Source organism: Brachionichthys hirsutus, unplaced genomic scaffold, assembly GCF_040956055.1.
Source record: "Brachionichthys hirsutus isolate HB-005 unplaced genomic scaffold, CSIRO-AGI_Bhir_v1 contig_301, whole genome shotgun sequence".
NCBI lineage: Eukaryota > Metazoa > Chordata > Actinopteri > Lophiiformes > Brachionichthyidae > Brachionichthys > Brachionichthys hirsutus.
This window is the reverse complement of record NW_027180376.1, coordinates 88,666-103,496: the sequence shown is the minus strand read 5'-3', so window position 1 is coordinate 103,496 and position 14,831 is coordinate 88,666. Positions and strand designations below refer to the sequence as shown.

Here is a 14,831-nt window from a genome sequence, read left to right as displayed (position 1 = left end):
ATTATAAAGAAAGTTATTGCCTAAAAAAAAACGCAGCCAGGTGAAAAAGAGAGGTGTCCTCCTTGTAGCGGAGAAACATCCCATAGAAAATGCCTTTCGTCCTCCATTTTTCTGAATGTTAACCGTGAGAGCAGAGCAGTAAAGAGAGACGGCCGCTGCTGCTCTCTGGAACTCACCCACAGTCTTACTGTAGCCTAGCAAAAAATCATGCAGAGCATTCACTCGAGCCTAGTTATGCATATATGTATATAGATATATACTGTATGTGTACATCCCCAGAGGAATTAAGCTTGCAACCCTGAGTTTTGATTGCACTTGCATCATTGCCGCGTCCGTATCTGTCATGTGTTAAAAGGCATTACAAAAGGAATCGTTTAAAATAAATCAACACGTTTTGCTTTCCTCGGTTCGGGGACTCGTCCCGACATCGACGACAGAGATTCCACCTTTACTTTGCTCCGTTTCTCTCTCATCTTTTAACATCGTGACACCTTTTTTTTTTTTTGTCTTCAGGAGAGATTGTGTAGCCTTGCCAAAAAAAGACAGACTGAGTCTAAAGAGACCAAAAAATAATTTAGTCATTTAGTCAATAATTTTGAGCCGCATCGTGCTCTCAAAGCCACAGTAGGGGCACAGACGCTTCCCTCTGTATGGCCTCGCAGGTGAATCTCTACACTGTAAAAGAGACACAAGTCTGTATTTGTCTGTAGAGCGAACCGTCGTTCTGCTGTTCCAAATGAGCCCTGTGTTCTCTTTTTACAATGTTTGCATTTACCAAAATAATTTATTCATGATGGTTTATATTTCTTCATTTTTATTTTTATTTATTTACAAATGTTTTGTTTTTTTTCCTTTTGTTGTGCTTCTTTGTCGTGTTTGTGTGAGATAAATATTGTCGTTGCCACAGATTTTCTGAGCGATGATCTCGCAGTCCGACCCAACGCATGTGAACTTCCCAGGGCGTATTCCTATCCAGGATGACGTCTTTGGGAAGGATCCGATATATCGCATCCCCGTCATAATAACTCTGATCAGCTCTTTGTTATGAGAAACTCAAAAAAGGATATCAGGGATTAAAAGATATTGTATTCAAGTCTCTATATGAGCTCCTGCCTGTTCGTGGCAGGGAAACAAATCGGCTGTCTGATATGAGCCGTGTGTGTGTGTGTGTGTGTGTGCGTGCGCTTGTGTGTGTGTGTGTGTGTGTGTGTAAATGAAGCTGATTGCCGATTAAAGGCTCAAACTGAGACAGTCCAACTCCACATTAGCTAAAAAGGAAAACGAATCTATCGCATAGTCCTCTTTCCTGTCCTTGATTGGTCATTTCCGTATCAGAAATGTTCCTCTGTAGCTTCAGTCTGGTGGCGAGTCTCCTCAATGTTGAACTGTCTGCTTGTCGGCTCAGCGTTTGCTGCGCTGGCTGACTGCTCTTCTTATTCTTTCAAAGCTTTGTACTTGAATTTACAGATTTATTTATAGGAGCGATTCGGCCGGACGAGCCGAGCCAACTCTGTGAATTCCGTTTTAGGAGGCGATTAAAGCTGCCGCCGAAGCCTGTTGTGTAGTTTATCGGTGGAAAACGTGTACGACCTTGGTTTGCATTAAGATCCCTTTGCGTTTTGTTTTTTGAAGTTTGTAAATAAAAAGAAATGTTCTGAATAATATTTCCTTTTCTTTGTCAGTAATCAGTAGAATCTCCTTCTCATGCGCACACGCGCGCGCACATACACACACACACACAGGAAACCAAACACATCTGAACTTGAACAACTATACCTCCAAGTTTGACAGTCACATGAACAGAATTTCATTTCCTCTTCATCACAAATCAAGATATTTATCACCAGTCTGTGACGTATAAAGTTTGTCTTGTTGCATGCCTATCGATAGTAACCTAATTTAAGACCTAAGAAAGCCACAGAAACATGACCGTACTGTGTTTAGGATTTAACAATGTTTCTGCAGCATTAAAAGCACGAGGTGGGTGTTTTGTGCTCATTTGGACAAACAAAAAATTACCAGAATATACAGCAGGTTTTTTCATTATTTAAATTTCAGGAAGGCTTCTCTGATGGCTGAAGAGCACAGTTGGGAAAAAAATTATCTACAGTAGATAATCCAGTTTATAAACCACACTGTAAGAAGGGAAGAAAGAAAATTCAGATGAAAAATGCATGGAAACAGACCAGAGAGAAATAGTTAAGTGTAGTTTCCTGTCGTTGATTCCAGTAATTACGGACTCCTACATCTACGTGCATTGGTCTGTTCAGTGTTATTGGTGTTTGATCAGCCTGTTGTAATGTGGCAGGATCAATAATGTAGCATCAAGAGAAGGATTTAGCTTTGGTTTATAGATGATATAAATGGTTGCCATCCTTAAAACCAAATGATAAACTCTTCTGATCATTCCTTAAATACTACATTTCACATGGCCTCATTTGGCAAGTTTGTTGTGGCTGTTATTTAATTGCAGCCACCAGAAGAGGATAGATCAATAAATATTGATGATCACTTCCGGTGAGAAGCGTCTGGTTTCGTTTGAATAACTCCGTTTCGCACGGAGAGAGTTCGCGTTGCAGAGGCTGGACGGATTTGCTTGATTGTTGAACTGCAGAGCTCGTCGTGGTTTTGTAAACCTGAGCTTGTGATTAATATAATTACTACCAGAAACGACTGTAAACGGTTAAATGTACAAAATAGAACTTTTTGTGGTATCAGTATCCCTTATTGGAGAACGTGTAAAAGAATGGTAAATACATGAATTGGTGCAGGAGTGAACAAGAGATTGCATTTATGGCGTGCCATATTGTCCAAATCAACATCCCTCATTTGAAGGTGGCTTCCCGTTTAATTGCTCGACAAGATTTGTTCATGCTGTTCTGCTTCCTGCCATGTAAATGAGGTCTGTTAATGGAGCTGAAATCGTTTTTGGATTATTTAGAACCAAATGACGCAGCAGCACAAATAATAAGTCAGTGAGTCATGACTTGATTGCACTCTTTCCTCCTCATTGGAAGCTTTTTTACATGAATGCAAAGCTTCAGCAACTTCCTGTCGTGAATCACTGAGCTTTAAGCCTCGCTGTCGTCACTTAATTCAGAAATAATTACTTTAATCAGTGGGCTGGAAATAAAAGATAGATGGCCTCACAAATCACTGCTGTTTTATTCGTTTGTCAATTCAATGACGATAATTTAAGACGACAGATGTGACTGCACCATAAAAAGCTCATTCAAATTTCCTCTGTCCTTTTTAGCCCTGCTATCGCTGCGGGCAACATGACTTTGATGCTGTTGCGATCAAATGAATTCACATAGCCTTTGGGTCAGAGCGGGAATATTCATCTATTATCATGATAGCTACTGTGATGTTTGAGTAGAAAAAGGTTTTCCATAATAAGTACAAAGACTAAGTACTTGGATGTTTTTTTCTTCAGGTCATTTTCTCTCTCTCTCTCTCTGAGGATATTGGAGTTGAGTTATTCTGAAAAATTGTTTACGTTTGTTTTCTGTTCATTCTGTAAAACAATGTAAATATCTTATTTTATATATTTCTATCCCGACAGACTGCTAATCCCACCAACATATCAGCCCAATGCAGCGTTTAGTATCACTAACATTATCAGTAATAAACTTTTTACTATTTTTTTCTCTTCTTCTTCTTCGCAGTAGTATTAAAATATGCTACCCTGCATTTGAAATAAACGGTGAGGCAAATAAAAGATTGAACTATGAAAAATTCATATCCTGATCAATCGTGACTTCCTGATTCCTGAGGCCGGAAGCTATCTGGGGCGTTTGAGGACCAGCTCAGTCTGAATAAAGTTAGAGAAAACTGGGTGTCATCCAGGTTTCATATTCTTCATGTTTCATCACTGAAATGTAGACCAGCAACACCCAGGCCTTCATTGTATTTTAAACAACGACAGCTCACGTCACATTTACCCCCCCAAAAAGGAAAAAGTGGAACAAGAACAGACTGAACAGCAGCGTCCACTCATCTTACGAGAACAGAAGGATAAAGATCGTCGCTGAAAAATGAGACGTTTCATGATGTCATTGTGCTTTATGGTCATGGCTCATAATTTGACTGTAAAACTGCAAATAAATCTAATTATTGTTTGGGTGACTGTTTTCATCCTCCCTCAAAACCACACCCAATCTCTTTAATCCCTGACATTAATATTTACCTTTATTTTTACATCAGCAGTTATACCTGTATGTTAAGAGGGGAGTTTCACATAACATGTTCCCTGATGATGATGATGATGAATACAGTATATTTATTACGGTAAATAGAATGTTAGAGTACAAGTACAGTCACACAGTAGTATGTATTACAGTACAAATACAGTCAAACATCCTGTCTAAGAGGAGCATTTCAAAAAAGCCCTTGCGGTCTTGTTTCCGTTGAAAGTCTTTAGTACATAAATCATCGACATGTAACAATACAAATAAACCAAAACCAATATTAAATTACTCAATTGATGGCAGTATTATAAAAAGATGATTTACCCATGTTGGTCTTATAGGAGGGGGTAATCAGGTTGTTGTTTGAGCTCCATGCCCCATTTTGAGTTGTTTAACCCTGACTTCTGTAGATCTAAAATCATTGCAGGTAAACAAAATGGAAAAAAATTGAAAAACTTGCATGCTGTAAACCCAACATTAGCCTGTGAAATAATATTTAATCTTTATTCAATTGCTAGTCTCTTACTTAAACTAGGATCATCTTTGTATAATATCATTTTCTCCACTTGTTTGCTGAGTGAAGTTGTTCATGTGAAGGGTTCAAATGTTGCTTGTTTGTTTAAATCAGGGGTCCCCAAACTTTTTCCTGTGAGGGCCACATCACTTTTCCCTTCTCTGATGGAGGGCCGGGGCCAGTTTGTAGGAAAAGTGTGATGATGGCAGGGGTGCCTAAACATTTAGGGGCCGAATGCGGAGGCAGGCTGTAGTTTAGGGTTCATCTCACCATCACAACTACACACAGTGACATGAATCGAGTGCCACACACGCAATGCCTCTCACACCCAAACTCAGTCTCTCTCCAGCACTATCACGAAGTGCAGAGGTGAAGAACGACTGGATCAATCAGCTGATCCAATACAGCTGCAGAGGACCAAACAACAAACCTCAAATTCTTGTAAAAAACCCAAATGCTGCACACCTTGGTTTCAAACCCAGGATCTTCCAGCAGGGAGTCAAGTGCACTACCCACTACACCACCCAGATGTTAACCTACCAAGCGTTAGGATAAATAGACAGTAGCATTGTTGACTTTAGACCAGAGGCACTGGTTTTGAATCCAGTACAACGTCACCTGGTCGGAGACACGCCCACTCCACATAACACAAAAGGAAAAAGCACAACATAACAACACAACAACATAGCAACACAGAACAACATACATACAACATAACACGCTGTGGTCTGAGAATACCTCAAGTTTCCTCACCTATACGGTGGCGTAGTCGGTAGGGTTACCGGTCTACTGCCAGAGGAACTGGGTTTGCATCCAACTGTGGGAGTGGGGGTGGAGTAGGGGCGGCAGGGTAGGCCCAGGGCCTTGCCTGGGCGGAGTGAACTGGACCACTGGTCCACTCCACTCCGCTCAGGTGTGCCCTGGGCCTACCCTGTTGCCCCTGCTTCATCTCATTCCCGTAGTGGGATTTGATACCAGGGCCATTTTGCCCCCCTCCACAGTGCTGCCAACTATGCCACCGTGGAGGTGAGGAAACTTGCCCTGTTATTACAAAGTAATTACTATGTAATAAGTTGATATTACAGAGCACCGGAACATTAACTTTCTGGCCGTATGTGACCATCATTAAAATTGTCCCAAATAAAAGGGAGGCTACTCATGTTGTATGGAAAGGAAAATAAGTAAATTCTATTTTGGGTCTCTGGTATTGTTCAGGGGGCCAGGCCAAATGTGGAAATGGGCCGGATCCGGCCCGCGGGCCGTAGTTTGGGGACCCCTGGTTTAAATGCTCAAGAGTTGGCATGTAAATTATAGCAAATTTGTATGTAATAAAATTCAGAGTTAAAATGTTTATGTGGGATTTTATTAACCAAAGTGTTCAATCATATGAAATAACACTAAAAATGGATCCATTCACACATTTCCGAGAACGATCCATGAATGGGAGCAAAGCGGAAATCCAGTAGGCGACAGGAAACAACGTAATCTCCATCCACGAACCCGCAACAAGTCGATGCATTTTGTTTCCTTTGAAACACATTTTGTCGCGGCACATCCGCATCGGTCACGTGACTTTTTGTTAAAGCGATACGCGCACCAATCTGGGGTTTCACGCATGCGCACTGGACACAGTGATGACGCGCCAGTGTTGTTCGTCCCATCCCGAGTGTTACCTGCGGGAGGAGTGCCTGTCAATGTAACGCTGCTAATATGATTTTTTTGTTTTGCGACCCGCTCTCAAAAGACGAAACAATAATAAGATGAACGAATGAAGTAAATATAATCTGAAAATATCTTCGATTGCGGTTGCGAATCGTCTAATCGACAACATTGTAGAGTATTTTGGAGGCCTGGTGCTAGCTAGCTACTGGAGATCCTCGGGCTAGCCCGGTAGCCACCGGGCCGAGTGAACGCAGAGGAGGAGGAGGAGGAGGAGGAGGAGAAGAAGGAGCTCCGTGGGCCCGTTTGAACGGTCAGGTTTTACGGAAGCGAGTTGTCCCGTCTTGTCAAACGAAGACGCAACTTGCCCTGCTTGTTCGTGGCGGATATCGAGCAGCACACTCCCAGTACGCCTTCGGTTTGACGGCGAGCTAACGTTAGCGCTTCTGTGTTTTAAGCTAACTCTGCTATAAAATTGAAGAAGTTGGCTAAGATATAACTTTCTCAGTTAAGTTTAGCATATTTGGTAACTTCCCGTTTGTTTCTAAGCCTCTTCTACTTTTGTCTACGCCAACCAAAGGTCGGCAGTTATATATATATCAATATATTTTAATCTCCCAGCTGAGGTTATCACTTTGTCAGTCTTATCTATTGTAGCCCAGAGTTTGTTACTGTGTTCTAACACAACACGTGTTGATGTCTTTATCTGAGTTCCTTTAATCAATCGAAGGACAGTTCCAAATGAAGACTCACGGAGAACTGTGGAATTTGGTGTTGCTGGGACGTACAGGTGTAACCTGCTCGGCCGAACATTTTTAATTCCATACCATTATTCACTGCCTGTGCCCGAGACAACAGATCTGCTTTTTCTGTCTCTTGAGCCCATCTGCTCAAGAAGGTGTCCCCCCCCCCCACCCCACTCAGAAACGAACTACAATGAATCGATACCTGCCTGTAGCCCGACAGCACTTTTTGGCTGCCCTTGCCAGCACGAGTGTGGTGGTAAAAAGTATAAGTGCTGTGGTGGTTCTCCTTTATCTGTTGTCGTGGGAGGTCAACTCTCCATATGTACTGGGAGTGACTCCAGGCTACCTTTTTCCACCCAACTTCTGGGTGTGGACGCTGGTGACCCACGGGGTGGTGGAGCAGCATGCCTGGGGTGTGGCAGCCAATGTGGGGACAGTTATTGCATGCGGGCGCCTGCTGGAGCCTCTGTGGGGGGCTCTGGAGCTCCTGATCTTCTTCGCAGTGGTCAACATCTCGGCAGGCTTCCTGGCTGGATTCTCCTACCTCCTAACCTATGTTGCCACGTTTGACTTGGACTACTTGTTTGATGTACACGTCCACGGAGCGGCTGGGTTCCTCGGAGGGGTCCTGGTGGCACTGAAACAGACCATGGGCGACACGACAGTGCTCAGAGTTCCACAGGTGACACTAACAAATATGGAAAATAGTTTCTGCTCTGCATTGATGTGTGTTGCGTGTGCTCCTTTTAAGCTTCAGTTAAATTGAGAATGTTGCCTATTATTGATAACCTTGTACTTCTGATGTGTGCATTATCATGTCTTAGGCTATAGCCAGCACACAAAGGTTCTCGTTCCGTTCACAAGATATTATTTAAACGTGCTTTGCTTTTATTTTACATTAAGAGAGGATTTATCAAAAGGTGCGCATAGAGCAGGGGAAACATCTCCCAATGTTCTAAATGCATTTTCCTTCAAGAAGCAGCTGGTCAGCAATAGAAGGAGCAAAGTTGTAGCATTGTTCATAAGGTTACTGTTGAAACAATTTTCCTCCTAAATAGTTTGTAATTTTGAAAATGCCAAAATGTCCAGGAAAGCATAAATGAGCATTGCTTGTTGTTTAGCATCGGCAGTGTGTAGAATGAATGCTTTGTTATCCAACTCGACTAGCGCTAACCTTAAGAACATTTCCTCAAGCAGAGCCCTCATTAAATCTAGTTTATGTGCAGTATTATGAACTTGACGCGGAAACAAAGAACCTGTTCATTGGCCGCATACTTTTTATGTGATAAACCACCAGAGCGTGCTGAATCGTTCGTGCAGGAGGGCAATTCCAAACCTTGTATTCAGGTGTGAAGGAAGCATAGCGAGTATTTAAACGTGGTATAAAGTGATGTGCTTATTTTCTTTGACACTCTTGGCACTCTTATTTGACAGAAGTACGATTTTGCCTGTGAGGGTGCGGTTTTATATAAAAAGCTCCAGCTACTTACGCATTGGAAGAAATGTATTGTAGTATTAGCTTAACAGTAGAAACCACAGCATTGAGAAAGGCAACAGATTTAAGCAGACGGGAGAACAACATTTATTTAATGGGGTCGTTTTACTGGAGAGTATTTCCTCCTGTTTTGTTTTGTTTTTTGCACTCTGCACACATTCTTGATAGTATCAGTGCAAACATACAAACAGATTACAACTGAAGATGGTAATTCCCATTTGCATAATAGCCAGTTCAAACTATATACAAGCCAATAGTTGGGCTATTGAGTATTTACTCCCCTGAAGAGGCATCTAAATGTGAATAATACCGTCATCTTTAAATATAACATTTTAAGATCAAATCAGATTCTCTTTTGTATAGCATCTTACACAATTTGTGCAGTAAATTATTTTGTTTTAAGTGAAAGCGCACATTATCTACACATTCTAGATGAGGCTCTAATACCAGGAATATCCACTTTTAGCACTGCCTTGAGGCTTTCTGTGCTTGTAATGAGTTTAAACTGGGTCAGATTAGTTCCTAATCTTCCCAGGAGTTTAGGAAATGCACTCGTGTATCAAAACTCTGCTACATGTTGACATTGACTCCAGCCTACCACCTTCACCTCTGACCTCTGACCCGTTGTCATTGAGTTAGAGTTCCTACTTGTCACCAACCCGAGTCAGTTGTTGTCACCGAAGAGAAGGGAGATGAGCCTTTGTATTGTAATATGCGTTCATGATCACTAAAACCGTTTTCTGCTGCCGTCTCAGGTGAGATTCAAAGCAGCACCGGCTTTGGTGCTCCTCCTCCTGACCTTGCTTCGCCTGTCTGGGCTGCTTGATAGCTCCGCCCACCTCGCTGCATACAGTTATGGAGCCCTGTCGGGCTGGGTCTACCTGCGCTTCTACCAGAGACACAGCCGGGGCCGTGGGGACATGTCGGACCACTTTGCCTTTGCTAGTTTCTTCCCTGAGGCGCTACAGCCTGCCGTGGGACTGGTAGCAGGACTGGTCCACGCTGCCCTGGTGAAGATAAAGGTGTGCAGGAAGATGGTTAAGCGATACGACGTGGGGGCGCCCTCCTCCATCACTATCAGCCTACCAGGGACAGACCCACAAGATGCAGAGAGGAGAAGGTGAGTCGGACGAAAGGAGAATGTACAGCTCAGCTGCACACGCGTGGAGAACTGACTCTTTAATCTTATGTAAAGGTTGGCTTGATAAATTGGCTGACCTTGAAATTAAATATCAGATACTGGATCAGACAAAAGGGTGGTGGGGGTCCTTCTTTGACTTAGTGCAGGAAAACTTTGGGTTATGTTTCATAATATTTACCGTTTGACCAGGTGAACTTTGTGCCCGTTATATTTTTGATTGTGTATTTCCATGTAAAGCTTCAAATTAAGATTATAATTATTACTCAATCACCATTATGTGAGGTTCGCGGCTCTATCATTATAATTACCTTACTGATCATGAACAAAAGCATTTCTGCTTTTGCACCAGACGGGCGATTTCTTTTCTCATCTACTACATGTCCAGCCAAGCTAAACAGGCGCTCACGTTCAAGGCTTGTGGAGGGGGCGGAGCGACAGGCTGCGGGTTTAATCATAACCATGGACGTACGCGTTGTTTCAGAAACGCAGAAGTCCAAGAACTGAGACTCATGTGACATTTGAGGGCATTCCCTCCTCCAAAAACGCCCCTAACAAACCCCAGTTTGCCCAACCCCAGCATTCCTCCCATGAGCGCGATGATGAATTTGCCCACTGAGGAGGCGCGATACATATTGGCCCAATCATGTGATGTTATCCGATAGTGTAGGGCCAAAATGTTTCTGTTCTCTTGGCATGTGCAGTATCTTCTTGCTGCAGTCGGTACTGATGCAGAACATGCTCCTCAAGCTCCAGGTAGAACTAATGAATATTTAATCATCCGGCTTTTACCCGATGCATATTAGTATTTCTTGCACTCAGGTGTGCACGAACTACAAGTTATGAGCTTTTACTTTTAAAGTAGTTTTGGCACATTAATGCCTCTGCTGTACAACAAACCCTCACTCACTAACACCCGTTATCAGGCTTGTCTTCGTTCTGTTGTCTTGCGGACATACTGCCAGTTGGGGTTAGCTCTTTGCTCCATGAGCCTCACACACACACACACACAAAGCATGCAGGCGTATTGCTCCTTTAGCCGCCAGTGGGCAATTCTGCTAAGTATTGTCGTCTATGCGGGAAAAACGAACACCACTCAACCAGAACACACTGATTTAACTGCGAGACCGTCGTTGTCTATTATTTGTTGTGTTTCTAACCATATTCTGTGTTTCTACTGGGTGCTCACACAACTGCACGTGTACAACTACACCCTAAGTAAATATATTTTACTTGCTGCATTTAACACAGGTTGATGCTTTCACGCCAAGTACAAGTAGTTTGCTTGTGATGGAGCTCATCTTCCATTAATGTTTAGTGCGTAGAGGGATAATCTGATCATGATATTATATATTACTGCTTGTAAAATATGTTTGAATACTCTTACTGGTCCATACGGTGATGCCACCTACCACATCAGGCTAGAACTTTATGGAACGCTTGAGCTATCAAAAGTCCACCTTGCTAGCATAACTCCTTCCCTCTGGTTAATTGTTCTCATTCCGTCTTCCTTGCAGACAACTGGCTCTCAAGGCCCTGAATGAGCGCCTAAAGCGCGTTGAGGACCAGTCTGCTTGGCCGAGCATGGACGATGAGGAAGACGACGAAGACGACGAGGTCAGAACGGACACGCAGCCGCTCCTCCCTGGCGGGCGGGACCCTTCCTTCTCCTCGCTGAGACCAGCAGGGGGAAATGCTGCTGTGTCCCTCTCCGCCACCTTGTCCTCATTGTCCCAGAGTGGCAGTGTCCCATCCTTGGGCGGAGCACAACACCCAGAGACCAGCATCATCAGCTTTGAGGACGCACCTTCTAAATCGTAACAAATGGAACTCGTGTGTACGGATACGCTCACGCCGGGTCGGTGGCACTCGCATGTATGCTAGTTGTATTCAGCTGACTAGTATGCAAATGTATTCAGTGACCGTGACTCGGCACACACGCCAACAAACGCAACATCCTTGACCAGTTCATACACGTGATGCTGCGCTCAGAGACACTCTGTCGATGTCCGAATGAAGCCCAACGGGGGATGGTAAATGTACTTTGCAGTTCAGATGTATTGCTTTTAATGCTCGGGGTAGAGGGGCATTCTGGACGCTTAATTATTGTCCTCTTTACTGCGTACACCTGAAGGTCAACCAGAAATTCTGTCTTACCCAGACGTAGTCCCAACGTGCAGAGCTCTGTCCCCTTTATTCCGTGTCTCCCTCTTGCTTTCTAAATAAATAACAAAGTGGGTGTACAACGTTCTTTTTGTAAATCATTTTTGGAGCAGCCATATTTGTTCTGAATGCCAGCAACGAGAAAGCTGCGAATGACAGAGACGCGTGCCGAAATTCTTCATTCTTGTTAAAGGACTTGACGGTAAGAGTTCTGGCATGATGAAGGCAGAGACACGAACGTTACGTTCACCGGCTCTCGGTGCGTCCTGCCGTTAAAGGAAGACGGACTGATCCAACGGCTGGACCAGAGCGAAGCTGCTGGTGAACTTTGACTGTCCAGGTGAAGATACTTTTGTTTGTGGGCCCGGTTTGTCTGCCGCTGCATGTTGTGTCTCTACAACAACAGGCACAGAAATTGGACCATGTACCAACTTTTACTCCCCCTGATTTTTTCAGAACTATTTTCATTCTCTCTCTATTTTTTGTTTTGTTCTTGGTCTGTCCGTTAGAAAACAAAATCAAAAACACGTGTTTTTTGCAAACAGCATGTTAACGGTCTTTTCATGTTTGGGGATGATTATCACAACTTTATTTTGCAAAAAAAAATAGTGAATTATATTTGTATGTTTACATGAAGCATCAAACTGAACTTTCTCCTACTTACACCTTATGGTATCTGGAATGATAAGGAGGAAGGGCTCATTATGTTGGATGAAGGGGGGGTGGGGGGGATCTGTCATGTTTGTGTCATCATGCAGCGCCATGACAGACAGGAAATATTGGTGCTTGCCTCGGAAGGCGAGTAGGAAGGAGCACGGCGTTTGTGTGGTCTGACTTCATAATGATCTAGAGTTCGTATCTGTGTTTAGTCAACTCTTCCCTTCATATTATTTGCGCCACTAACTTGAGGATAAAAGTTATTTATAGACAGGATGCCTGCGCTGGTCGGGCGTCAACCTGGTCGGGTTTACCAGACTCGCCTTTTATAGATTATCTGCAGAGTAAACCGTTGGCTATTCGTTCAGTTTGTAGAAGTCATCGCAGTTGATGTCAGTCTATTGTGGCAATCACCAAATCGCTGACTTTCTAATTGTCCGCCTGTCCTTGTGGATTGGAGTCAGTGGCAGCCGATCAATTATTTCAGATGTTGCAATCACGGCGATGACAATCTGGCGAATTGTTTTGTGAACTTTATGATCGGTTTTGTTTCCACGTTTAAAGAGAACTTCTAACAATGAACTTTTGCTGCACATAATTAACAGGGAGCTTAAAGAACGCTAAGCTCTGAGCCATTACGTTTCTCATTCCTCCTTCTTCCTGGAAAACGAAGTGCTTTAGGTTTCCCATCGTTCCCGATCTGACGGCTTTTCATTTCACGCCGTTACCTCGGCAGTTTCTTCAGAAGCTCCTGAAAAATCAGATGAAGTATAAAGCGAGATTCAGCAGCATGCTGATGGAGTGCTGTTGTTTTCAGATTAAATGCGTTGCTGTTTGTCTACATTATTTAATGCTGTAGAAATGATCAAAACTTCAGATTAAATATCTTTAGTTTGAGATTGGATGTGGAAAGTTCAAACAAATGCACCATTTCAATGCTGAGACGTGTCCAGTGTTCTCTGCCTCTCCTTGCGTCTTGTGCTCACTTCACCGTGCTCTTATTTTAGCACCAAGGTGTTTACTCCGGCTGAGGGAGTGTGTGCACTTTCATTGAACAGGATTGGCTGGTGGTAGTTAAATGAATGTATGAATGGGCAGAGCATTGAGAGGCTGTCTTTCAAATGAGGCTCCAGAGAGGAGAGCGAGTCGAGGCGCTGCCACGTCTGAAAGCTCAAGCCGCTCCACTCCAAGCGATGCAGCAAAGCGTTGTTGATTAGATCCCTGAAGGAACAATCCAGTCACATTGTGTTAGCTGGCACGTCAAAATATGTAGGGATGCAAGTTTGCAGTCTGTGGTTTCAGATTCAGCCGAGCCGCTCCCTTCAGTCGCTTTTCTCTTGTCTGTGCTTTTGTATTTTCTTTCCTCTGGTTATTAACGTGCTTCAAGACTGCAATCACAACACCGTCTGTCTCTGTGGTGGAAATGTACACTCGGTATTGATGACGGAGAAAAGCTATGGAAAGAAGAGGTTACAGTCACCGGGTTCATCAGTATAGCCAAGTCCTCTACAGTCAGGAATGAGCTTCTTAATAAATGCTCAGGTGAATGGTTTCAATCTGCTGCAGGTGCTTTCTCTGTTTTAACCAGTTTTTTTTTTTTTCTCCCTTGCTTGGTTTCCTGTGTAAATGACCAAAGGTCAAAGGTCATCTCACTTGGATGTCCATTTTGTTACCCTTATGTTACATCTTGATGTAACGGCAAATTAATTCTCTGGTTATTTAGGACACAAACGTTCATGTTGCCCGTCTTGGCTTGCATCGGCCACTTGCAGTTATTGGAGGCCTTGACGTTCTGCTGCATTGAAAACTCGTCTGCTGGTCATCAGAGCCGCTGCCTTTTGGATTTAATGAGGTTGATTCTTATATTTTTGGTTTGGACTTTGTAAAACGGTAGCACCATCCTCCTTGACTTGTGCATTAAAGCTGTTTTCTTTGCATGATGATTGATGAGTGGCAGAGCACATGATTCATTCAGTCATGTTTTGGCTTTCTGATAGTTGCTACTACTTTGATTTTCCTTGTCTCTCCATATTTTGCACCAACAGATCTTGTTAATACCAATGACTGTCAATCTTCCTCTGGTGTGGCTGTTGCACAGACTTCTCTGTTTTAGCTTTTGGATTTCCTGATCTGAAATAAAATTTGATTGTATGAAACTATAATGACTGCTTTGATTCTTTTTTGCATTGCTGTTTGGATAATTTCCCTCATGCTGTAGATGTAGATATACAGGAACAGGTCTGCCCTCGACCCGGCTCGGCGTGGACCA

General features: G+C 43.2%; 1 protein-coding gene across 1 annotated transcript; it reads left to right on the top strand.

Annotated features, from left to right (window-relative positions):
• Positions 1 to 7,299: 7,299 nt before the first annotated feature.
• LOC137914272 (transmembrane protein 115-like) lies at positions 7,300 to 11,978 on the top strand. Its single transcript, XM_068757877.1, has 3 exons — positions 7,300 to 7,791; positions 9,360 to 9,724; positions 11,260 to 11,978. The coding sequence occupies exons 1-3, from the start codon at positions 7,300 to 7,302 to the stop codon at positions 11,561 to 11,563; spliced, it is 1,161 nt and encodes a 386-aa protein (XP_068613978.1). The 3' UTR covers positions 11,564 to 11,978.
• The last annotated feature ends 2,853 nt before the right edge of the window (positions 11,979 to 14,831 follow it).

Bases quoted from the DNA above. Each gene is read 5' to 3' on its own strand.
- LOC137914272 (XM_068757877.1), top strand. From the start codon at position 7,300: ATGAATCGATACCTGCCTGTAGCCCGACAGCACTTTTTGGCTGCCCTT. The intron at 7,792-9,359 runs GTGACACTAACA...CTGCCGTCTCAG, and splicing joins CAGTGCTCAGAGTTCCACAG to GTGAGATTCAAAGCAGCACC. The intron at 9,725-11,259 runs GTGAGTCGGACG...TCTTCCTTGCAG, and splicing joins CAAGATGCAGAGAGGAGAAG to ACAACTGGCTCTCAAGGCCC.